A 23,025-nucleotide genomic window follows, 5' to 3' on the forward strand; every position below is an offset into this window, starting at 1 on the left:
TGTAGAAGTTCGTGGGAGGGCCCCTGAGTCCAGCTGGGAGCCACAGTGTGGGTACCAGGAGGGTGTCTGGAGGAGGGGACATCTGAGCAGCATCTTTAAGGATGGGGACAGGCACATAAGCAGAGGGTTCCTCATGAGTCAAGGTGTGGAGTGAGGAGGTTCTGGGGCTCACACTGGGAGAGGTGCACACAGTGGAAACTCATCCACCTGGGCTTGGCCTGGACTCTGTCCTAGGGCAGATGAGATGAGGCTACCCAAGAGTGGTTGTGGAGCCTCCGCCTGGTGGATGGTATGGAGGGCAGAGCCACAGGAGGTGAGACCAGTGAGGGAAAAAGTCAGGACCCATGAGCACAGCTGGTGATAAGGGCCCTGGACAGAAGGAAGGGGTCTAGGACCAGGAGATCAGTTGAGAGACTGCTGTCGTCAGTAGACAGGGCTGGCTGGGGAGAGACAGGCCTGTTGTCCACTGGCACCTGGGACTCAGGTGATGGAGAGGAGCGGCAGGAGGAATGTGGGGAGTGGAAAGGCTCTTCCTGACTTTGGGCTCAGCAGTGAACCAATGAGCCACTGAACTAAAGCACTGAATATGGGTAGTCTGTGAAGGGCCCACCTGCACATAGCTCAGAAATACTTGGGAGTTTGGGTATTTAGGACCTGAGAGATTTTAGAATCCTTGGCTGGGCCTTACATATAAGAATGTGAAGAAAGGAAAGGGAACAGTGAGGCCGGGCCTGAGGCCTCTGAAGCCGTCTCTACTGAGGTTGAAGGATCCCTGTGGATCAGGTGCAAGTTTGCTGCACTGGGGGAAAGAGAAGCTGCTCCAGAAACCAGTAGCTGCTTTCTACCTCTGGGCTCTGGGGCATTAACATATCCCATTGTGTCCTGTTTCCAGGAGCCTGACTACGGGGCCCTGTATGAGGGACGCAACCCTGGCTTCTATGTAGAGGCAAACCCTATGCCAACTTTCAAGGTACAGCTCAGGCCTCTGGGCATAGGAAGCTGGGGAGGGTCCCCAGCTGCTTGGGGCTTCATTTCTGTGTTCTGGGCCATCTGTGGTCTTTGTGGAGAAGTGGTGGTTGTGGTTTTCCGAGGCCCAAGAGGTTGTGAGAGATGTGTGGTTGGTGAGCGACCGCAGGTCTCCCAGGGCCGACCCACTCCCTAGCCCCTACCCCTTAAGTCAGCAGTGACCCTTTAAACTGCTCCCGTGGGTGACCCCTGTTTCCTTCCTGGGCAGCAGCGGGGTAGGAGCTGGGAGGCACACTGGCCACTCATTCCCCGGCCTCATGGAGCCCTGTTACACAGATTCTTTTTTGTTTTGCCTTTTTCTCTAAAAAGGCCTGGGCCCTATTTCTCACCCCCTCCCCTCCACAGCCAGGGGACCTGGAAGGAAGTTTTTCTTTCCACTTCACAGATGAGTGGTGGGGTCCCATCCAGGCCCCATATGCTTCCAGGTCCCGGGGAGGCACTCAGGGCCACTGCAGACCCTGCCTTCTTGGCCTGCCAGCCCTGACTCCTGGGAGCGGATTCAAGGTTCTCCCTGTGGCCCAGGGTGGGGCTTAAGGTTCCACCTGGGTCCCGAGGTATTTCACTGGCAGAGGCCCTGCCTCTCTGATCATATCTGTCCTGGAGCTTCCCTGCAGGGCAGTAACAGGAACTATAACTAGGGCCTGTTGATGGCAGTGTCATCTCCCACTGGCCTGACCCCAGGCAGGGAAGCCCAAGCACATGTGTGTGTGCACATGAAGCCCCAGGTTGGCAGTGGCAGGGAGAGCCTTTCTGCTCTGACTGGTGCTTCTCACCTCTGCAGTGTGCAGTCAAAGCCCTCTTTGACTACAAGGCCCAGAGGGAGGACGAGCTGACCTTCACCAAGAGCGCCATCATCCAGAATGTGGAGAAGCAAGAGGGAGGCTGGTAAGCCAGTGGTGTGGTAGGCCCAGAGTCCAAGGGCCCCAGTGGAGCTGGGGCCCCAAAGACTTGCATTTGTGATGTGCTTGTCTCCTGTGTGCACCAGCAGTGCCTGCCTCACCCTGGCTTAGGCATGGGAACCCCTACCAAAGGATACCCTCCTCATGGGAGTTTGGGGTGGTTGCTGGAGGTCAGCACCCTGTGGCTCCCACAGGTGGCGAGGGGACTACGGAGGGAAGAAGCAGCTGTGGTTCCCATCAAACTACGTGGAAGAGATGGTCAACCCCGTGGCCCTGGAGCCGGAGAGGGAGGTAAGACCAGAACCACCTGAGGAACAGCATTCCCTATTCCCAGATTCTCCTTGGCATGCCCCCATCACACAGTCCCAAGCACGCATGTGCATGCACAGACACCTGTCACATGGGCTGGTCGCACAGCCCATGTGGCCATGCACGTAGTCTCCCATATACCTGTGCTACATTTGGCAGTCACAGGTACACCCACAAGATGTATTTGTCCCATGCACACGGATATCCCCTCACACATATATGCAGTAGCCATGCTGACCATTGGTGGGCTTTGCTTCCCACAGCACTTGGACGAGAACAGCCCCCTAGGGGACTTGCTACGGGGGGTCTTGGATGTGCCGGCTTGTCAGATTGGTGAGCTCCCATCCGTTTCTCTTGCCCACTGTTCCCTAGGGTGAGGTTCTTCTTTGTATCTCTTTCCTGCTCCTAGGGAGGAAGCTGATGGCTGAACCCCAAAGTCTGTCCTCACTCCAAGCTCTCCCCATGCTCTGGACATCCCCTTGACACCCTGGGCTCCCTTTGTCACCGTCAGCTTTGACCCCTGCATGTTTACCTATGCCAGGCACTGGGGAACCCGTCAGAATCAGCAGAACAAAGTTGATGCTCCTGGTTGGCTGACATCCCCAGGCCTAATGGGTTGTACCACAGGGATGTGACAGAGGCTTGGAGATGGGGTGGAGAGGGAGACACGGCCTGAGGAAGAAGCATGAGTCAGAGCTGAGTTGGAACACTGGCTCCACCACAACCAGCAGTGACTTGTTTGAGTTGCAGCGTCGTCATCTGTCAAATGGGCCAGCAGAGTAGTCCTTCCCCTCATGGGGTGTGGGAAGGAGGAAATGGGATGAGATAGAACTCATTTGAGCGAGTGCCTGCGGTGTGGAGTGGGGTGGAGGGGGTGAGATGTCTATTCCCAGCTGTTATCTGCTCTCGCCCTCCCAGCCATCCGTCCTGAGGGCAAGAACAACCGGCTCTTCGTCTTCTCCATCAGCATGGCGTCGGTGGCCCACTGGTCCCTGGATGTTGCTGCCGACTCACAGGAGGAGCTGCAGGACTGGGTGAAAAAGATCCGTGAAGTGGCCCAGACAGCAGACGCCAGGGTGAGATTCTGCTGGAACCTTCTGGGGGGCAGTGTGTGGGCCTGTCAGGCAGCTGAGGCCTCCAGCTCCCAGCACAGGCCCCCTCAGAGCAGTGGGGCAGCCGATGGCCTATGCCAGATAGGCCACAGCCCCTGCCTTAGCTAGGGATTGAGAAGAAACAGACACATAAGATGCAATGTGGTGTGTTTAGGTTGTGTTGAGTTTGAGATACTGATGGGTCGTTGAAGTGGGTCTGCTTAGTGGGCAGTTGGATACACAAGACCAGAGCTAAGAGGAGAAGTCCTGGGCTGGAAGCAGGAGTGGAGTGGGGGCTGAGGCATAGAAGGGATGAGGTGGTGTCGCATAGGAAGATAACTTGGGATGGATTGAGAAGCTCCATATGAGAAGGCATGGGCGAGGAAAGGAGCCCAGGAAAGGCAGGTCAGACAGACTGCAGGCCACTGGTGAGGCAGAGGGTCTGCTGTGTTGAGAGCTACAGAGGTAAAGACAGGAACGATAAGAACTTGCAAGTGCCCTTTGGATTCAGCAGCAGCTAATAGCCCTTGTGAGACTTCTGAGCTGCATCAGCAGCATGGCTGGCATTAGATGGCAGTGGGCAGCAGGGAGTCTGGAATGGCAAAAGCAGAGCCTTTGTAGGGCCTGTCCTTGAGGGAGAGAACAGGTGACTGGGGTTTGAGCAGGCTCTCATGCAGATGGCTGAAAGGAGCGAGCAGGGTGTGGGAGGAGATGGAGCCCAAGCTTAGCTGGTAGGACCAGCCTTCTGGAGAAGGGTGGCCTCTTCCCCTGAGCCTGGGGGAACAGAGAAGTATTCTCAAGGGTTAGGGAATTCCTACTTGGTGGCCCTTTCACCAAGTGCATTTGGTAGATGGGTCTGTAGCTGCTTTGGAGTGGGCACCTGCAAGCCAAATAGAGAAGGGATAGGGTGCTTGCCAAGCTGTCCCCTAGAAGGAAAAGGTGCTGGCATACCAGGTGGTTGAAGGACTGGATCTGGGGGTCTAGGCTGAAAAGGGAAGAGTCTGAATGTAAGAGCCACTGAGGCCGGGCGTGGTGGCTCACGCCTGTAATCCCAGCACTTTGGGAGGCCGAGATGGGCAGATCACTTGAGGTCAGGACTTCGAGACCAGCCTGGCCAATATGGTGAAACCCTGTCTCTACTGAAAATACAAAAATTAGCCGGGCGTGTTGGCCGGCACCTGTAATCCCAGCTACTCGGGAGGCTGAGGCAGGAGAATCGCTTGAACCCGTGAGGTGGAGGTTGCAGTGAGCCGAGATCACGCCACTGAACTCCAGCCTGGGCGACAGAGCAAGACTCTGTCTCAAAAAAAAAAAAAAAAAAAAAAAGCCACTGAAAGAAAGTCCTCCAGGAGAGGATGGGATGGGGTACTTGTAAGTGGGCTTCTGTAGAGATTTGGCATGGAGATTTGCCATGAAGAGTGGGTGGTTATATTTGAGTTGGGGGAGCTGAGGCAGTGAGGATCATCCTTAGGACACAGATGGAAACCAAGCCAGGGGCCTGTATCCCCAGTGCAGTCACAGGTAACACAGAAGAATCATTTTTACCCCAGGATGAGGCTGGGTAATGAATGGTCAGAAAGTGTCATTTGGGAGTGTGGCCAATTCCAGGATCCCTGGAAGGTCACTGGGAACATTGGTGGTGATGAGGAGTCTGTATCCCCCACCCCCCCTAAGAGGGTTGGAGGGCAAATGTGTCCTCTGGGACAGAAAAGAGGAAAGATGATTTCAGGATGAGGCTGAGGCCAGAGCTCTCTCGTTTACTATTGGGTGTGGTGTCTGGAAGGTACAGGGGAAGGTGGGAGAGGGGCCCAGAGCACCTGCAGTGTGGGCATGCCCAAGGTTGGCAGGGGCTTCCTTCTCCTGGGCAGGGCTGTAGCCTGGGGCTACAGGGCCTTGTGTGTGTCACCAGCTCACTGAAGGGAAGATAATGGAACGGAGGAAGAAGATTGCCCTGGAGCTCTCTGAACTTGTCGTCTACTGCCGGCCTGTTCCCTTCGATGAAGAGAGTAAGGGCCAGGGCCCAGGCGGGGTGTGCATGTGCCTGGAGGGCCTGGTGGGTGCAAAAAGAGTATTTAGGTATCCCCCCAACACTTCCTGGGTGGGCGGGCTCTGTAAGTGTTTTCCCTGTTTGGCCCAGAGATTGGCACAGAACGTGCTTGCTACCGGGACATGTCATCCTTCCCGGAAACCAAGGCTGAGAAATACGTGAACAAGGCCAAAGGCAAGAAGTTCCTTCAGTACAATCGACTGCAGCTCTCCCGCATCTACCCCAAGGGCCAGCGACTGGATTCCTCCAACTACGATCCTTTGCCCATGTGGATCTGTGGCAGTCAGCTTGTGGCCCTCAACTTCCAGACCCCTGGTGAGGAAGTCCCCTGTGAGGAGGGTGGGGAGGGGCACTGTGGGGCAGCTGGACTGGAATACACCATAATCTGCCTCTTCCAGACAAGCCTATGCAGATGAACCAGGCCCTCTTCATGACGGGCAGGCACTGTGGCTACGTGCTGCAGCCAAGCACCATGCGGGATGAGGCCTTCGACCCCTTTGACAAGAGCAGCCTCCGCGGGCTGGAGCCATGTGCCATCTCTATTGAGGTGGGTGCTGCTCATCTGGGCTTCAGGGTAGGAAAGGGGCTGCTTGCCGTTGGAGTCTGTTTATGTTGAGTTCTCCAAAAGTAGGTATTTTCAGGCATCAAGGTGGTCAGGGTGGGTGGGGCCTGAGCTGAGTCTTTGAAGGGGTGAAGATAGCATGCAGTCACTATGCATCTAGGACGTGCAGAGCCATGGTGTGACTTGTTCTGATGACTTGTTTTGTTCTGATGAGATCTTTTTTTTCCCTAAGGGGAGGTCATTTAAAAGATTTCTGTGTTAAAATAGTAATGGATTTAACATGAAGTAGATTGCAAAACTCACATGGAAATTTTGGCTAAAGCTCAGACTTCAGATAAACTACAGGCAGCAGCTGCTCTGGACAGCTTAGGGTCCCTGATGTCGTGAGGGACTCCATGGGCAGTGTCCCGGGGGCCCAGCAGAGGGCGCGCTGCCTCCACTCCATAGATGCTGCCTGAGCCTCCGCAGTGGGGGATTGGAGGGAGCAGGAAGGACAATCCCAGGCCCTTCTTTGTCTGCCTACAGGTGCTGGGGGCCCGACATCTGCCAAAGAATGGCCGAGGCATTGTGTGTCCTTTTGTGGAGATTGAGGTGGCTGGAGCTGAGTATGACAGCACCAAGCAGAAGACAGAGTTTGTGGGTCAGTCTGTCTTCCCAGTCATCCTCCTCATCCTGCTGGGGCACTGCAAGCCTCTCCCCACCAGTCATCCCATCCTCTCCCAGGGTGACCTGAAGCCTTTTGTCGTTGCCTTCACAGTGGACAATGGACTCAACCCTGTATGGCCAGCCAAGCCCTTCCACTTCCAGATCAGTAACCCTGAATTTGCCTTTCTGCGCTTCGTGGTGTATGAGGAAGACATGTTTAGTGACCAGAATTTCCTGGCTCAGGCTACTTTCCCAGTAAAAGGCCTGAAGACAGGTGAGGACCATTCCTGGAGGCAGTGCCCCTGCAATCTTGCTGGCAGGGTGGGGCTGGGCCCCTTGCTCTGTCCCTCGTGGGCTGAGGGCCAGGCTTTTCCTCCTCCTAGGATACAGAGCAGTGCCTTTGAAGAATAACTACAGTGAGGACCTGGAGTTGGCCTCCCTGCTGATCAAGATTGACATTTTCCCTGCCAAGGTATCTGCAGCAGGGGTGGGCTGGCCTGGGGTAGGTGGGAGGAGAGCCAGGCAGCAGCCTCCAGAAGTGCAGAGGAGTCATTGACCCTCTTGTGCACCTGGCTTCGTTGAAGCAGGAGAATGGTGACCTCAGTCCCTTCAGTGGTACGTCCCTGCGGGAGCGGGGCTCAGATGCCGCAGGCCAGCTGTTTCACGGCCGAGCCCGGGAAGGCTCCTTTGAATCCCGCTACCAGCAGCCGTTTGAGGACTTCCGCATCTCCCAGGAGCATCTCGCAGACCATTTTGACAGTCGAGAACGAAGGTGAGGAAGATGGAGGGGTGCTAGAGCCAGGAAGGCAGTGGCTAGGTCCTCCTTCTTCAGTGTTTCTTTCTCCTGGGTAGAAAAGTTGTAATATTGTCTGGCATTGGGCTGCAAGGCCCTGCCTGCCAGTAAGGACACTCTTCCCTTCTGTCCAGGGCCCCAAGAAGGACTCGGGTCAATGGAGACAACCGCCTCTAGTTGTACCCCAGCCTCGTTGGAGAGCAGCAGGTGCTGTGCGCCTTGTAGAATGCCGCGAACTGGGTTCTTTGGAAGCAGCCCCCTGTGGCGGCCTTCCGGGTCTCGCAGCCTGAAGCCTGGATTCCAGCAGTGAATGCTAGACAGAAACCAAGCCATTAATGAGATGTTATTACTGTTTTGGGCCTCCATGCCCCAGCTCTGGATGAAGGCAAAAACTGTACTGTGTTTCGCATTAAGCACACACATCTGGCCCTGACTTCTGGAGATGGATCCTTCCATCTTGTGGGGCCAGGACCATGGCCGAAGCCCCTTGGAGAGAGAGGCTGCCTCAGCCAGTGGCACAGGAGACTCCAAGGAGCTACTGACATTCCTAAGAGTGGAGGAGGAGGAGGAGCCTTGCTGGGCCAGGGAAACAAAGTTTACATTGTCCTGTAGCTTTAAAACCACAGCTGGGCAGGGTGAGAAGCTAGATGCCCCTGCAGTTTGGCCCTGGAGCCAGGGCAGAGGAATGTAGGGCCTGCATGGAGAAGGGTTCTGCCCTGCCTGAGGAGGAGGACACAGCACAAGGGCACATTGCCCATGGCTGGGAACATGACCCAGCCTGAAAGATACAGGGGATCATGTTAAAAATAGCAGTATTATTTTTCGTCTCAATGGTATTGTAACTAAGTTATTTACTCCTCCTGCTCCTCACCCTTGTAGGGAAACCTTGGAGAGGAGAGTGGCAGGTGGGCTGCCTGCTGTGTTAAGAGGGCTTAGTTTGTGATGTAAGGCACTGTCAGGAAGGGGGGGCGGGCCAGGGTGGGAAGAGAAGAAATAGCAGAGCCTATTTTGGTGAGGTTTTTTGTTTTTAAGTCAAAGAAGACTCAGTATGCTTTCCCTGAGGAATGAAAAAGGGATTGAGGAGTTGCCTGACTCCTGGGTGGGTGGGGTACAGGCAGTTAGGTGCTGAATGAAGCTCCCATCCTTGCTGCAGCTTCTAACTGGTAAAAAGATCCAGGGATGGAGATGGGAAGGTTAGAAAGGCAGCCCTCACCTCTGAGGACAGAGGCCGGGGTCCAGGCCCGTGGGCGCAAAGGTGCCTCATAGCATAGCCAGCATTCAGCACACACAAACCTACTGCCCACATTTGGGCTCAGGGTTGGCCATTTGCTAGTTCTGCTGCCCTCTTAAGATCTGACTGCCAAATAAATCATCCTCATGTCCTTTTTCCTTTGACTTGTATGCTCTTTCGGGGGCTCAGGAAAGCCTGTTGCATGGGACATGCTCACTAGAAACAGTTGCCAGATGATTATTCTGCAGTAGAAGCAGGTAGGAAATTTCTGGAAATTTCTCAGGTTAAGCAGCAAGAGCTGTAACCCCTCCTCTGGGCTAACAGGAGTTGTGGGTCCAATCTCTCCTGCCCATCCTCTGAGGGTGTGTCTGAGCAGAGTACATCCTGCCTGGGTTCTTTGTGGCCAGCCAGTTTTGGTGGTGAGCTGGAAACAACCAGAGCCCCTTTCCAGTTCCACAGAAACCTCTCCTTTCAAAAATGTTGCATTCAGTTCGTTAACACTGCCAGGTGCCATTCTGATTGCCTCTAGGACTTGGCAGCTGAAATCTCTGGGCCCTTTCAACACAGTTGAAAGGCCCTTCTCTTCCTGAAGCTCTGTTTCCATAGTTGGCTGTGCTGGGATGGAACAAAAATGACGCCACACAAAAAATTTTAGATAGATCCGGTTCCGTGGATGACATGAACTGATAGCCAGTATCAAACAGCGATAGTGCTCAGGTTCTTGTGTGACTTTCTTTTACAGCTTCACAGTCCCAGTTCATAGAGAGGAGGGTGGCTTTTTCCCATACACAAGAAGGTGGTGGGTGGGAATTCACCTGGGCCCTCCTGATCCATGTTTCCTCTCTAGGTTTTTATGGCCTGGAGAGAAAGGTTTCCTATGAATCAGAGAAGGAAGAGGACTGTGTAGGCCCTTCTGTTAGGGCCCATCCACGTTGGTTAGGACGTCCTTGGCGCATTTGTTCGTTAGTGTTGACCCTTTTAATTTTCATCAATACGTATCTCTATTTGCTGAACAAGTGTCTTTCTGGAACACAACCTGGGGAACAGACAGCTCTGCCTTTCTTAAGGCAGCTTTGTAGACCTGAGGCTCACCTCTCTTGGGCTCTGTAAGACATTGCCTTTGCCTCACTGCAAATGTTTTGATTGTTCTTCCTAGTGGAAAACGTGCCAACTCTCAAGCAAATTTAAAGATCATTTTCACTTCAAGATTCCTCCAGACCTGATAAATGTTGATTGACCCAGAAGGCAGAGTGTTGGTGGGGAAGACCCTTACTTGGGGCTGAATGCTTTGGCATCAGGAGTTGTTTGCCCCATCCCATGCATGCAGGCCGTGTCCCTACAGTGCGACAGCTCAGGGTTATGACCTGTGGAGTCTCAACCCTAACAGCACATTAGCACCACTTGGGGAGCTTCTGAAAAATACTGGTACCCGGGGCCTTAGCATAGGTATTGTTCAAAACCTCTCAAGGTGATTTAAATGAGTAACAAGGGTTGAAAAACCCTGATTTTGGCAGCGCAAACCAAAAGAGCAAGCAGGGCCGGGAGAGGGAAGTCAGTGGTACCAGAAGGTAGATGGGCTCCCTTGCAGGCTCCTTGTTCTCCTGCCATCACCAGTAGAACCTTCTGGCTGACAGACCAGGGACAAGTAGACTGGGTTCAAAGTGACAGACCTTTCACTTTCAACAGCTTTGGCTCAGCAGACATGTACACATACAAAGTAGAGCCTACAAGGTCAGGGGCATTCTGCCCCCGCCACAGGACTAAAGGCTGCCCTGCGGGAAGATGGCAGGAGCAGTTTCTGACCTCAGTTGAGTATCTGTGGCCATGAGCAGAAAAGGCAGGGGTCTGCCTCCTGACCAAGCACATCTTGAACATCACCTGAGAGCTTGAACATCACTAAGGACCTAGACACTCACTTGTCTTTCAACTTGAGCCCATCACTCACCATGTGAGTTCTGTTGAGGGTGGGTAGAAAGCAAATAGGTTCAGGTTATCCCACCAGACTAACTCGGTGAATGAAAGGATCGTGCCTTCTTCACATTTTAATTAAATGGATCAAGCACAGTCGCAGACTGCGACTCCTGTCTTCTCTGGGTACTTTAGTAATTCCCAGGGGACTTGTGCTTAGGGGTTAATCTAGGCATTCTGTTCCCTGCCTGGAGGAACCCCACAGCAACCCCCCTGGCTGGCCGCTCCTGCGAATTCCACCCATAGTATCCCAAGTGAGTCACTGCCTGAGTCTACCCACTACAGCATTCAGCTGATTGGCTTTGCCAGTTGCATGCCAGTTTGGTCTAGTTTCCAAGGACCTGGTTTTTGGGATTCAACACACACAGCTGCTTCCCCATGACATAAGCTGGACTCCTATTCTGGTGTCCAGAATCACTGCCTGGCTCCACTGTAGGTGATTTCATTTCAAAGGACCCTTTTTCCTTCTGTCCCAGGCCTTCAGGGCCACCCCAACAAAATTCAAATGCTTTGGGTCTTAGAAGCTGGGGCTTTAGTCTTTTTCCTCCAGAAGGCCCCTGGGTCCTTATGCATATTCCCTAACCCCCGACACCGCCCCAGCAAATGACAGGCTATGCTTTTCAGCACTCTCACAGGAAAAGAAAAGAACTTGCCAGTGTCCTCTCACCAGATGATACCAGGTTTGACTGTTTGCCTTTGTCTATTTAGCATAATTTCTAAAATATCATAGTTTTCTCATGTAGAAGCCAGTGTGGTGAACTCAGCAATGCAGAAGACAGTGAGTTGGAACTTCTCTGGTGAGCTGAGGGAAACTGGCCCACTCATCCACTGGAGTTTAAGATCCGCAGAAGTGGGCAAGCACAAGTGAAATGTTTTTGGCTTTTTTCCTGACTCCCCCACAAAATAAGTCAGCAGATGTGAAATATATTTATGTTTTTATTTAGGAATAATCAAAAGGTTTGAAGTACCATTGAGGCCCATTTCAAATTGTACAAGCAATTTGTCCCTGTTCCCCTCCCTTATCCAAATCCACAGATACAAAATCTAGGAAATGTGCAATTTGCATCTTAGAAATAGCAGCATCCCCACAGGGGACCTCGTGAGGCCTGGAGATTCAGCCCCAAGAGGGCAACCCCACTCCTGCCTCAGCACGACCACAGTCCAAACCGAAGTTAAGTTCCATTTTTTTGTTAAAACGTTTACCCAGGGTAAAGAATTCCCATTCTACCCAAGGCTTAAGTGATAGAGTATGCTGTTTTCTCGGTTTGGTCTCTCACACCTGGCCATGGCAGGAGATGGGACCCTCTTGCAGAGTTTGGCTAAAGTTTCATTGTGCCTCAGAACAAACAAAAACAGGGCAGTTGCCTCTTACTTGTTTAGCACCAAGATGATCACCTTTTCAGCCATATCTCCTGACAGCAGACTGCTCAACAGTCACTCCCCAGTCTTATTGCCCAGCAGTCCGGCCACAGGGAACAAGGCTTTGTGCTGAAGACCAAAATGCAAATGGGTGCTAGAAAACCAGGAATCAAGACCTTGTCAGGAGGCATCTACAGGCCTTTGGCAACCTCCCTGACTTCCACAAAGGCTGCCCTCAGTAAAACTCAATGAACAATGGCCAGCAGGGGAGAAAGGAAGGTGGGCGTGTTTTCTCTTTAATAACAATTATGGCACAATCTGACCCTCCTAACACTTCTGAACAAAGCAACTGCTCAGAAGCACAGCGGGAACCCTCTACACAGGGGTGACTGCTTCTCCCCTGGCCCCGACCCAGTCTAACAGGGAACAACCAGATTGCTGTGCTGGGTCCCTGCTGAGGAGTAGGCACTGGCGCTCCTCACTCCTGCTGACAATCTCATGTGGGGCTCTGGCCCTGTTCCAAGCAAACTGCAAGAACGAGACCAAACAGTATGGGCAGGAACCAGGGATGAGTGACAAGATCTCCCTAAACAAATTACAGGATTCATAGGTACCATGTAGATTTTTCTTTTAAATGTATTTCTACTCAGGTTTGATTCTTGGGAAAGACCAAGCACTTGTAGCTCTCTGTATTCAGTGACTAAACAACCTGACATTTCACTTTTAACTCCAGTCACATTAATTTTTTTTTTTTTTCGAGACGGAGTTTCGCTCTGTCGCCCAGGCTGGAGTGCAGTGGCACGATCTCAGCTCACTGCAACCTCCACCTCCCGGGTTCAAGTGATTCTCCTTCCTCAGCCTCCTGAGTAGCTGGGATTACAGGCGCGCACCACCACGCCCGGCTAATTTTTGTATTTTTAGTAGAAACGGGGTTTCACCATGCCGGTCAGGCTGGTCTCGAACTCCTGACCTCAGGTGATCCGCCTCCCTCGGCCTCCCAAAGTGCTGGGATTACAGGTGTGAGCCACTGCGCCCAGCCAAGTCACGTTAATTTTGAATCATCCACTTACGGAAAGGAACAGAAGTTAAAAAGCATTAACCAAGAAAAACTATTCATTAACACATACAGGTGCTCATGTGTGTGTGTGCACGCACACATGAACACACGTTTCAAGCCAGTCTGCTGAAGGAAGAGGCACTAATGGCAGGTAAATGCTCAGGCTCCTCTCAGTACCCTGGGGCTCACTGCCTATCCAAGTGGACAGCAGGGAAGGTACCTAGAGTCCCCACCAAAGCGGCTGCCTTCCTCCCTTCTCCCTTTGCTCAGCTGCCAGAGCAGCCACGAAAGCCAAATTCTCAGGGCTGTGGAAGCTTTGGACCAGCAACAACAAGCTAGTACCTATATGTTCTTTATCATCCTCAAAGTCCTGCGAACCCAAAGATAGAACTTTCAGAAATTGAGGAAGGGGGTGCTTTCCCCTGTCCTTGTCCATATGGTAACCAGGGTCTGCCTAGTCTCATCCCCAGCCTCTGGGTTCCCTCCCCTGCTCTAGACTTCAGGGCAGTTAGAATGGATGACTCTGCTGGATCTAGAGCTAAATAGAAACTTCTTTGCCATAGAAACTTCTCTGATGAAGGACTGCGTCCCCATTCAAAGAGGTCAGATTTGTGGGCAGGCAAGAGCTCAGGAATGAAGAACCAAAAAGGAGGCTCTCAACCCCTCTCCAAGGCCAGACGCTCTCTGTACTCCCATTAACTTCACAACCAAGTGCAGATGCTCGGTGAATTCAGAGACCACTTGGTTAGCCCTGCCCCACCCCTCCTGGTGTGACCTGGCACTGGGAACACACAGATTGCAGCAGAAACCTGTTGGTTCCATTTGCACTCAGAGCAAACCAAGCAGCACCTTGATTGCCACTTTTCCTCCAGCCACTCTGTCAAAATCAAAACTGGTTGCCTCACCAGCCCTGGTGTGGCATGGCCCAACCATGTCCCTGCCGCCCCATTTAAATGGCCAGAGAAAACTACATGGTGGGTAGATGAGGTTGAAGCCTTGCTTGGGGAAGGGACTTGAGCACAGGAGAAAGGCTTGAGCTCCACAACTGCCCATTTGCTCAGACATTGGAGCTTTTCTGAGATCAAGTGCTCCCCAAACTACATGGGAGTAGCCCCCCGTGGTCTGGGCAGGCTGGCTGAGAGAGGTCTGTGCTCTCAGGTAAAAGGAGAGAAGGAAGCTGGGTCAAGAGACCCTGAAGAGGAGGGTCCTTGTCTGGAGTGAGGGGAACTGAGCCCTGCTGGCTACCTGACCTGGGTGGGCTGCTGGCTTTGCCCTGGAAGACTTGACTATGTGGGCCTTCATGTGTCTAGAGGATTTTTCTTCTCCAGCATATAACTACCTTGAGAATGGATGTGATATGTGAAAATTTAAATTTAATACAAAAGCACATCTTCTGCAAATGGTGAGTCAAACTGGTGAAATCTCCCAGGTAAACTCTGAGCAAGAAAAAAGAGAAGATGACTTTAGGAAAATCCTAAACTAGGTTTGGTTTTAAAATTTTCTTCTTGGCTGGCTCTCCTCTCCTGCAAGTTGCCTTTATCCACTTGGGGTGTGATATCTGAACTGAAAAAGCTGCACCAATCTGAGGATATTGGTCCAAAAAGAGACAAGAGACCACGAGGCTCAAGCAGAGAGCATCCACACAGCATCCAACCAGAAAGGCCAGTGTCCTTCCTCCATGAAAGGCAGCCAGGGACAGATGTCCCAGAGCCAGGAGAGAGAGGGAGAGAACACAGGACCTGCCACTAGGCCACTGACTGAGCAGGATAAAACCCACAAGGGCACATCTCAGGCTACGGAATATAGAGATTTCCTGGTGGGACGGCCTCCCAAGGCCAGCTGGAGATGAGACCACTAGTACCTGTGTGAGCCCACAAGGCACTACCCAATGTTCTGTCCAACTTCCTCCTTGTGCTACTAGAGAGCACAGTGTGGAGTCCTTGTGTCAAGGTGCTTTGGTCCACCTGAACAGCCACCTGTCACTCAGCCAAGAGAAAGGAGCTTTAAGTTGTACAATCACTACCAAACCCCAAGGCCCTGGCAAGCCATCCAACTAGGGCGTTCTTTTTCAGGAACCCAAGATTCTCAAAAATGACACTCCTCCCCTCCCAAAATAAAAAAGCTCCTTTATAGTCAAAAACGAAAACAAGTAATCAAAATATACAAAGCATATGTATCAAATTTAAATTTCCTTTATCAGAATGATCATCTGGTTTCACCTTTGAGAACTCGATCTACAACCCCATGTAAAAAACAAATGGGTACAAGACATCAGCAACAAAAAAACACTAAAAGATGATTTTACTATCTCTGTCGAGTCCAACTGCATACAGAGAAAAGGGATAAGATTAGCCACTTTTTATAGGCTTTTTCTTCAGGAGAGACTAACCTCACCCAACTCTCAACTCTGCAGCCCACAAATGCCTTCTACTGAAGGCAACAACACAATTTAACCCTTGGGCAGTGTGCAAAACCACAGTGAGCTGTCCTGTGACAGGGCTACATACCTGGCTGCTGCCATCCCACATCCCCCACTGCCACTGGGCTAGTGTGGGTGTGTCTCTGTGCACGACTGGCTGGATTCAGGGTTTTGCCCCCAAACCCTTGAGTACCTCCTACAATGTCCCTTTAAGCACCTGCGTGATGACTGCCTCCCTCATCATCGCTTTTGATCATCTTTCAAGGATAAGGTCCAGACCATACTCACTCACTCTCATCCAACAGCAGAGGAAGAAGGATCTGTCCAGACTGCTGGGCTCCTTACATGGGCATTCTTGCCTTTTGTAGTGTAGCCCTGGCTGTTGGGCAGGGCTAACATCTGTAAGAAAAACATACCAGGGCAGGCAGCACTGTACTTTTCCACCTGAAAGATGAGCTAGTGCCCATGGCTGGGTCACTGTAGGTCCTGCATGAACTTGTCCACCAACTGTGTTTTGCTGTTTGGGTTGTAAATTAACTGTGAATACAAGTAACCAAGAAAATCCTCTCCACAGACCAACTCTTCAGCCAGTGCATGCAGGGCTCTGGAGGTGATGCCAGCAGGATCTGGAGGTGAGGCACTGGGTGGTTTCTCAGACACCCGGAGATGGCTTCAGCCTGGGCCGCCCCAGCTGCCTAGTGCACTGGTGTCCCTCCAACACAGGCTACTTCCCCAACACCCATGTGCCACCAAGTTTCTCAACTGCACACGCCAGATGCGCGTTTTATGAGAATCAAATGAGTATTTATACTGTATATGTGTGTGTGTATATATATATATAAATCAATCTGCATGTATATAAACACTAAAAGGAGAAATTCCAAGTGTCTGTTCTCTGAAGGAAAGCAATCACTCGCCATTCTTGGTAATTCCTCAAAGGTTTTTGAGACCAAACATCTTTACTCCCCAAATTAAGAATACAAAAATAGGCTGCAAAACTTGCCAAGTACTCACAAGTCCCTGTTTGAGACAAATAAGATGTGGTCCCTATTGGGACAGGGAGGGCAGAAGATGACACTTTAGAAGAACATGATTTTGGTTTCCAAAGCAAGACCTCTCCTGGAAGGCAGAAGGGGCCACCGCCATGCTTGTCCTTGGAGCCACATGAGCACGGTGCCCTGCCAGGTCCAGTTCCCTGGGTAGGGGAGAAGGACGGTCCCTAAAACACCACCAGTGCTTCTTGCCCAAAGCCCTTGCCCTCTCTCTGGGGTCTTCTAGCACTGTCACTCTGCCCAGCCCAGGAGGTGTCTGTGCCCACGAAGCCTGGTACTTGTGGCTTGGCACTCTGGGAAGCAGGTGGTTTCTAAGAAATGAGCGGAGCTACAGGTGGACAGGTCTTTAGTTCGCCCCTCTTTACCAGCTACTCTCAGAGCAACCGGTCTTGGGGAAATTGAGGATTTACCATTTAGTACAGCTCTGTAAGCAAGTTTTCTAATTTTCAAAGGCACCATTTCCTGTAATTTTCTCAATTCAAAAAAGGACATGAGGGTTAGGCTAAAGTAGAGTTCTTGTTTCCAAGTTTGGGGATATAAATATAAAACTTTAAAAGCATCCTCACAAGGACCAGTAATGCCCAGCACCCTTGGGCATGCATCCAGCACACCGGCCAGACCCTGGGGTGGGAGCCACGGGCACTCTGGGTGTTCTGCCAGGGATCTCTGCATGCAAGTCTTTGTGCTAAAGACCACCCTACCTCTGATAATTCCAAGAAGTCAACAAATCCCTCCAGCCTTCACCCTTACTAATGGGCCAGTGTGTTATTCCTTCCCAAACCATAGGAGGCTCTGAAATGAGTGTGGAGAAAGGGCTCTGAAAACCGCAGTGGTCAAAGCTACAGGCTGTGGCTATAGACTTCCACTTACATCCCTACCCCATGTCTTTTTTCCATCTTTCTCTCACTCCAAACATGTCTAGATTAAAAAAAAATGCAGGCACATAGGTCAGCACATTAGGCTGAACAACAAATGTTTCTTTAGTTGATCTGATAACTGAAAAGTTATGGTCCATGATTCAAACTCCCATGAAAAAGCAGAATTACGGTAACAACTAAAGAGAATGGTAAAGCATCCAACGCTAATCACATTGCCAGTCCATTTTTTCAACTGAGGGTTACAGCAGGTTCTGCACTGAGTAGCCCACAAGGCAAAGCAAGCCTGACATGAAACGTAGCCGGTCATCACTTAATGCAGCAGAGATCTCTTCAAAGGTACTGCTTCCTTGAGGAACACAAAGGGGGCACAAAGGGGTTCCAGACGTAGCTTTGTGCCTATAACTTCCCTGCCTGACTGTGGAAGGTGAGGGGCACCTGTGACCCAGCAATCCCCAGAGAACAGACACAGGTCATTTTTAGAGATGACGTAACTGACAATGCACTGCTTGGCTAACCAAAGTTTCTACGTAATGACAGTGTTGATAATCTGATGTTTTATTTAACATATAGAGGTGGATGTATATGTTAAAAGCTTGATTCTGTGTCTATGAATATGACTATGAAATCTGAACTATTTTATCCATTGGAAGGTAAAGGAAAGGTCCTACATTGTGGGAGGAAGAACTGATGAGAACCCCATCTTGCTTGCTGCTTGCTTGGTGGTGGGCAGGCCGAGGGTAGCGGCAGGCTCTGGGCTGTCTGCGAGGATTCTGGAAGCTCTCCCAGGTGCCCAGCAGCCGGGCATGGGAACGGCATGTGGCAGCAGAGAGTCGGGTTTGGCTCTTCCACGTGGCAGGCGGTTTCCCAGACTGGCCAGTCCTTCACATTAATCAGATCAAATTCAGTCTGTTTCTGAGAAGAAAACAGAAGCCTGTCACTCTACGGCAGCTGCCACCACCTGCCCCCCCAGCAGCCTGGTCCTTGCTATACCAGGGTGGCATCACTGGCTTTGAGGACCTCTTAATTCCATGAGCAATGGCCTTCTGCCACCCACTCCCCCACCCTCCAGCCTGAGGGAATGTGGGTTAAGGACAGGATGCTGGCTCAACCTTGTAAGGCCATCAGACTCTCTGAGAGACCCTGCTAAACCCTAGGCCTAGCAGCAGGAGCAGTGGTTTGGCCTCTCCAGGCCCACTAAATCCCCCTAGCTCCCCAGGCTTCCGCCACCACCGTCTCTGGAGTCCTGTCCTAAAATGCTTCATCCTGCCCTCTCCTTCCAGGCTCTCCAGAACATACTGTTCCAATATAATAGCAGCTGGGTCTAGTTCTGATATGTATTCTACTGATGTCTTCACTTCATTTGTAACTTGCAATCCTAACATCAAAGTCAAAGTAAGGCTGATATCAGAGAGGTCCATCATCTGTGATTCATAAAGAAATGGTCCTTAATTGCAGCTGGCTGAGAAAGCCATGAGAAACCAGGTACAGATAAACAGATTGGCCCTTCCTGTACCCACAGTTACCTGTCTCAGACAGAAGAGAACAATGCCAATGGCAATGGCCACCCCCTGCCATTCCTGCTCTGTCCCACAAAGGACAGCAACATGTCACTTTGTGTTGGATTTAGTAGCTGAGGGGAGCCAATGCTTGTCATTCAAATCCACTCATCACATTTCCATGTTGACTTTAAGAAAAAAACCATGGTAAAATATAAATAACATAAAATTCACCATTACAACAATTTTAAGTGTACAATTCAGTAGCATTAAGTACATTTACAATGTTATAAAACCATCACTCTATTTCCAGCAATTTTTCATCATCCTAAACAGAAATTATATATCCATTAAACAACAACTCCCCATGTCCTCCTCCCCTTAGGCCCTGGTAACCTCTATTTTACCTTCTATCGCTATGCCTTTGCCTATTTTAGATACCTCATGTAAGCTGAATGGTACAATATTTGTCTTTTTGTGTCTTGACATCTCACTTAGCAAAAATGTTTTCAAGGTCCATCCATGTTGTAGGATATATCAGAATTTTATTCCTTTTTTGGCTGAATAATATCCTACTGTATGTACACACACATTTTCTTTATTTATCTGGTGGTAAGTACTTGTTTCCGCCTTTTGGCTACTGTGAATAATGCCACTAAGAACACTGATGTACATGCATATGTGAGTCCCTGTTTTCAGTCCTTGGGGCGTATACCTAGGAGTGAAATTGCTGGATCACATGGTAATATTCTATATTCACCTTCTTGAAGAACCACAAAGTCGTTTCCCAAGGGGCTGTACCATTTTATATTCCCACCAGCAATGCACAAGGGATCCAGTTTCTCCACATCCTCCCAACACGTTGTTTTCTCTGGGTGTGTGTTTGTAACAGCCATCTTAAGTGTGAAGTGGTATCACGCTGTGGTTTTGATTTGCATTTCCCTAATGCCAAAGGTTCGTCTTTTCATGTACTTATTGGCCATTTGTATATTTTCCTATAAGAAATGTCTAAATCATTTGCCCATTTTTGAATTGGTTTTGTTGTTCAGTTTTAGGAGTTCTATACATATTCTGAATATAAATCTCTTATCAGATGTATGATTTTCAGCTCTTTTCTCCCATTCTGTGGGTTCTTTCATTCTTTTAACAGTGTTCTTTGAAACACAAAAGTTTTAGATTTTGACATAATCCAAATTATCTATTATTTTCTTTTGTTGCCTATGCTTTGAGTGTCATACATAAGAAATCACTGCCTGGCCAGATGGGGTGGCTTGCACCTGTAATCTCAGCACTTTGGGAGGTTGGGGAGGAATGCTTGAAGTCAGGAGTTCAAGACCAGCCTGGGCAACATAGCGAGATCCTGTCTACACACACACCCACACACAAAATAGTAATAATAAAATTAGCCAGGTGTGCACACTTGTAATCCTAGCTACTCAGGAGGCTAAGGTGGGATGATTGCTTGAGCCCAGGAGTTTGAAACTGCAGTAGGTTTGATTGTACCACTGCACTCCAGCAACAGAGCAAGAACCTGTCTCAAAAAAAAAAAAAAAAAAAAAAAAAAAAAAGTAATAATTGCCTAATCAAAAATCTGGAAGGATTCTATTTTCTTCTAAGTATTTTATAGCTTTAGCTTTTTTTAGTTCTTTGATCTATTTTAAGTAAATTTCTGTATATAGTACAAGGTAAGAGTATAATTTCATTCTTTTGCATGTAGATATCCAGTTTCCCAGCACCTTTTGGTGAAAAGACTGTCTTTTCCCATTGAATGGTCTTTGCACCCCTGTCAAAAATCAATTGACCATTACGTGGGGATTTCTGGGCTTTTTATTTTATTCCATTGGTTTTGTATGTCTCTCCTTATGCCAGTACCACACTGTTTTGATTACTGTAGCTTTGTAGTACAATTTGAAATCAAGTGAGTGTGACTCCTTCAACTTTGTTTTTTCTCAGTTTGTCTATTTGGGGTCCCCTGAGATTCTATATAAACTTTAGGATGGATTATTCTTTTATAATTGATAGTTTACATATTTATGGGGTACATGTGAATATTTTTTACATGCACAGAATGTGTAATGATCAAGTCAGCATATTTAGGGTATCCATCACCTTAGTATTTATTATTTCTGTGTGTTGGTAATAGTTCAAGTCCTCTATTCTAGCTACTTTGAAATATACAATACGTTGTTGCTAACCATAGTCACGCTAGTCTATTTAACATTAGACTTTGTTTCTTCTATCTACTATAAGTCTATACCCATTTACCAACCTCTTTTCATTTCCCCCTTCTACTCTCACACCCTTCCCAACCTGTGCTATCTATCATTCTATTCTCTATCTCCATGAAATCAAGTTTTTTAGCTGCCACATATGAGTAAGAACGTGTATTTGTCTTTCTGTGCCGGGATATTCCAAAGAACATAATGACCTCCAGTTCTATTATTTTTTGTCTTTTTAATAATAGCCATTCTAACTGGGATAAAATGACATCTCATTGTGGTTTTGATTTGTATTTCCCTTTTGATTTGTGATGCTGAGTGTTCTTTAATATACCTATTGGCCATGTGTATGTCTTCTTTTGTGAATTGTCTATTCATGTCTTTTGTCCCCCCACCCACCCCCACCTTTTTTTTTTTTTTTGGACACAGGGTCTTGCTCTGTAACCCAGGCTCTGGAATGCAGTGGCACAACCACGGCTCACTGCAGTCTCAACCTCCTGGGCTCAACTGATCCCCCCACTTCAGCCTCCTGAGTAGCTGGGACTACAAGGTATGTGCCACTACACCCGACTAATTTTTGTAGAGATGGGGTTTCACCATGTTGCCCAGGCTGGTCTCAAACTCCTGGGCTCAAGTGATCCACCTACCTCGGCCTCCCACAGTGTTGGGATTATAGGCGTTAGCCTCTGTGCCCCACCTTTTGCCCACTTTTTAATATGATTTTTTGTTGAATTCCTTATATATTCTAGATATTAGTCCTTTGTTGGATGAATAGTTTTGCAAATATTTTCTCCCACTCAACATATTGTCTCTGTGCTCTGATTATTTCCTTTGCTATGCAGAAGATTTTTAATACAGTTCCCTTTGTCTATTTTTGTTTTAGTTGTGTTTTTGAGGTCTTAGCCATAAAATCGTTGCTCAGACCAATGTCCTGAAGTGTTCTGCACTGTTTTCTTCTAGTAGTTTCATAATTCAAGGTCTTATATTTAAATCTTTAATCTGTCTTAACTTTTGTATATGGTGAGAGATACAGGTCCAGTTTTATTCTTTTGCTTATGGATATCTAATTTTCCCAGCATCATTTATTGAAGAGGGTGTCCTTTCCTCATTGCATGTTCTTGGCACCTTTCTTGAAAATCAGCTGGCTGTAAATATGTGGCTTTATTTCTGGGTTCTATTTTCTTTTCCTTTGGTCTGTGGGTCTATTTTTATACCAATACCATGTTGTTTTGGTTACTATAGCCTTGTGATATATTTTGAAGTCAGGTAATGTGATGCCTACAGCTTTGTTCTTTTTGCTTAGGATTGCTTTGACTATTTTAGCTCTTTCGTGGTTCTGTACAAATTTTAGGGTTTTTTTCTACTCCTGTGAAAAAATTACATTGGTATTTTGATAGCAATTGCATTGAATCTGTAGATTGCTTTGGACAGTGTGGCCATTTTAATATTAATTTTTCCAATCCATAAGCTTGGGATGTCTTTCCATTTGTGTCCTCTTCAGTCTCTTTCATCAGTGTTTTACAGTTTTCCTTGCAGAGATCTTTCACTTCCTTGATTAAATTTATTCCTAAGTATCTTTTTTTATTTTTGGTAGCTATTGTAAATCAGATTACCTTCTTGATTTCTTTTTCAGCTATTTTATTATTGGTGTATAGAAACTCTGATTTTTGTACGTTAACTTTATATCCTGCCACTGTGCTGAATTTGCTTACCAGCCTTAAGAGTTTTGGTGGAGCATTTTTGGTTTTTCTAAGTATCAGATCATGTCATCTGCAAAAAGGGACAATTTTTCTCTTTTCCAATTTGGATGCCTTTTCTTTCTCTTGCCTGATTTCTCTGGCTAGAACTTCCAGTACTACGCTGAATAGGAGCGGTGAAAGTGGGCATCCTTGTCATGTTCCAGTTTTCAGAAGAAGGATTTTCAGCTTTTCCCCATTCAATATGATGTTAGCTGTGGGTTTATTATTTATGGCC

At 48.9% G+C, this 23,025-nt stretch overlaps 2 protein-coding genes across 53 annotated transcripts in view; one reads left to right on the forward strand and one right to left on the reverse strand.

The window, feature by feature from the left end:
• PLCG1 (phospholipase C gamma 1) overlaps nucleotides 1-8,761 on the forward strand; it is a 38,773-nt gene extending 30,012 nt beyond the window's left edge. Inside the window, exons 21-33 of one of the 3 annotated variants that reach the window (XM_055104602.1) lie at nucleotides 893-970; nucleotides 1,808-1,911; nucleotides 2,120-2,216; nucleotides 2,498-2,567; nucleotides 3,153-3,310; nucleotides 5,235-5,331; nucleotides 5,463-5,687; nucleotides 5,771-5,919; nucleotides 6,460-6,574; nucleotides 6,692-6,853; nucleotides 6,963-7,051; nucleotides 7,164-7,351; nucleotides 7,507-8,761. In XM_055104602.1, the coding sequence (XP_054960577.1) occupies nucleotides 893-970; nucleotides 1,808-1,911; nucleotides 2,120-2,216; nucleotides 2,498-2,567; nucleotides 3,153-3,310; nucleotides 5,235-5,331; nucleotides 5,463-5,687; nucleotides 5,771-5,919; nucleotides 6,460-6,574; nucleotides 6,692-6,853; nucleotides 6,963-7,051; nucleotides 7,164-7,351; nucleotides 7,507-7,549 (1,575 nt within the window). In that variant the 3' untranslated portion in view covers nucleotides 7,550-8,761. Of the gene's footprint in view, nucleotides 1-892; nucleotides 971-1,807; nucleotides 1,912-2,119; nucleotides 2,217-2,497; nucleotides 2,568-3,152; nucleotides 3,311-5,234; nucleotides 5,332-5,462; nucleotides 5,688-5,770; nucleotides 5,920-6,459; nucleotides 6,854-6,962; nucleotides 7,052-7,163; nucleotides 7,352-7,506 lie in introns of all 3 variants that reach the window. The other 2 variants (XM_008951278.4, XM_034947370.2) reach the window with 2 other exon arrangements.
• A 2,733-nt stretch (nucleotides 8,762-11,494) lies between these two features.
• Nucleotides 11,495-23,025, reverse strand: part of ZHX3 (zinc fingers and homeoboxes 3) — a 139,567-nt gene continuing 128,036 nt past the window's right edge. For 47 of the 50 annotated variants that reach the window (XM_057300805.2, XM_055104621.2, XM_034947376.4 and 44 more), the window contains one exon: nucleotides 11,495-18,248. In XM_057300805.2, coding sequence (XP_057156788.1) covers nucleotides 18,238-18,248 — 11 coding nt within the window. In that variant the 3' untranslated portion in view covers nucleotides 11,495-18,237. Of the gene's footprint in view, nucleotides 18,249-18,870; nucleotides 19,021-23,025 lie in introns of those variants that run through there. The other 3 variants (XM_063601242.1, XM_063601243.1, XM_034947371.3) reach the window with 2 other exon arrangements.

The sequence above is a fragment of the Pan paniscus genome, chromosome 21, assembly GCF_029289425.2.
Source record: "Pan paniscus chromosome 21, NHGRI_mPanPan1-v2.0_pri, whole genome shotgun sequence".
In the NCBI taxonomy this organism is placed as follows: domain Eukaryota; kingdom Metazoa; phylum Chordata; class Mammalia; order Primates; family Hominidae; genus Pan; species Pan paniscus.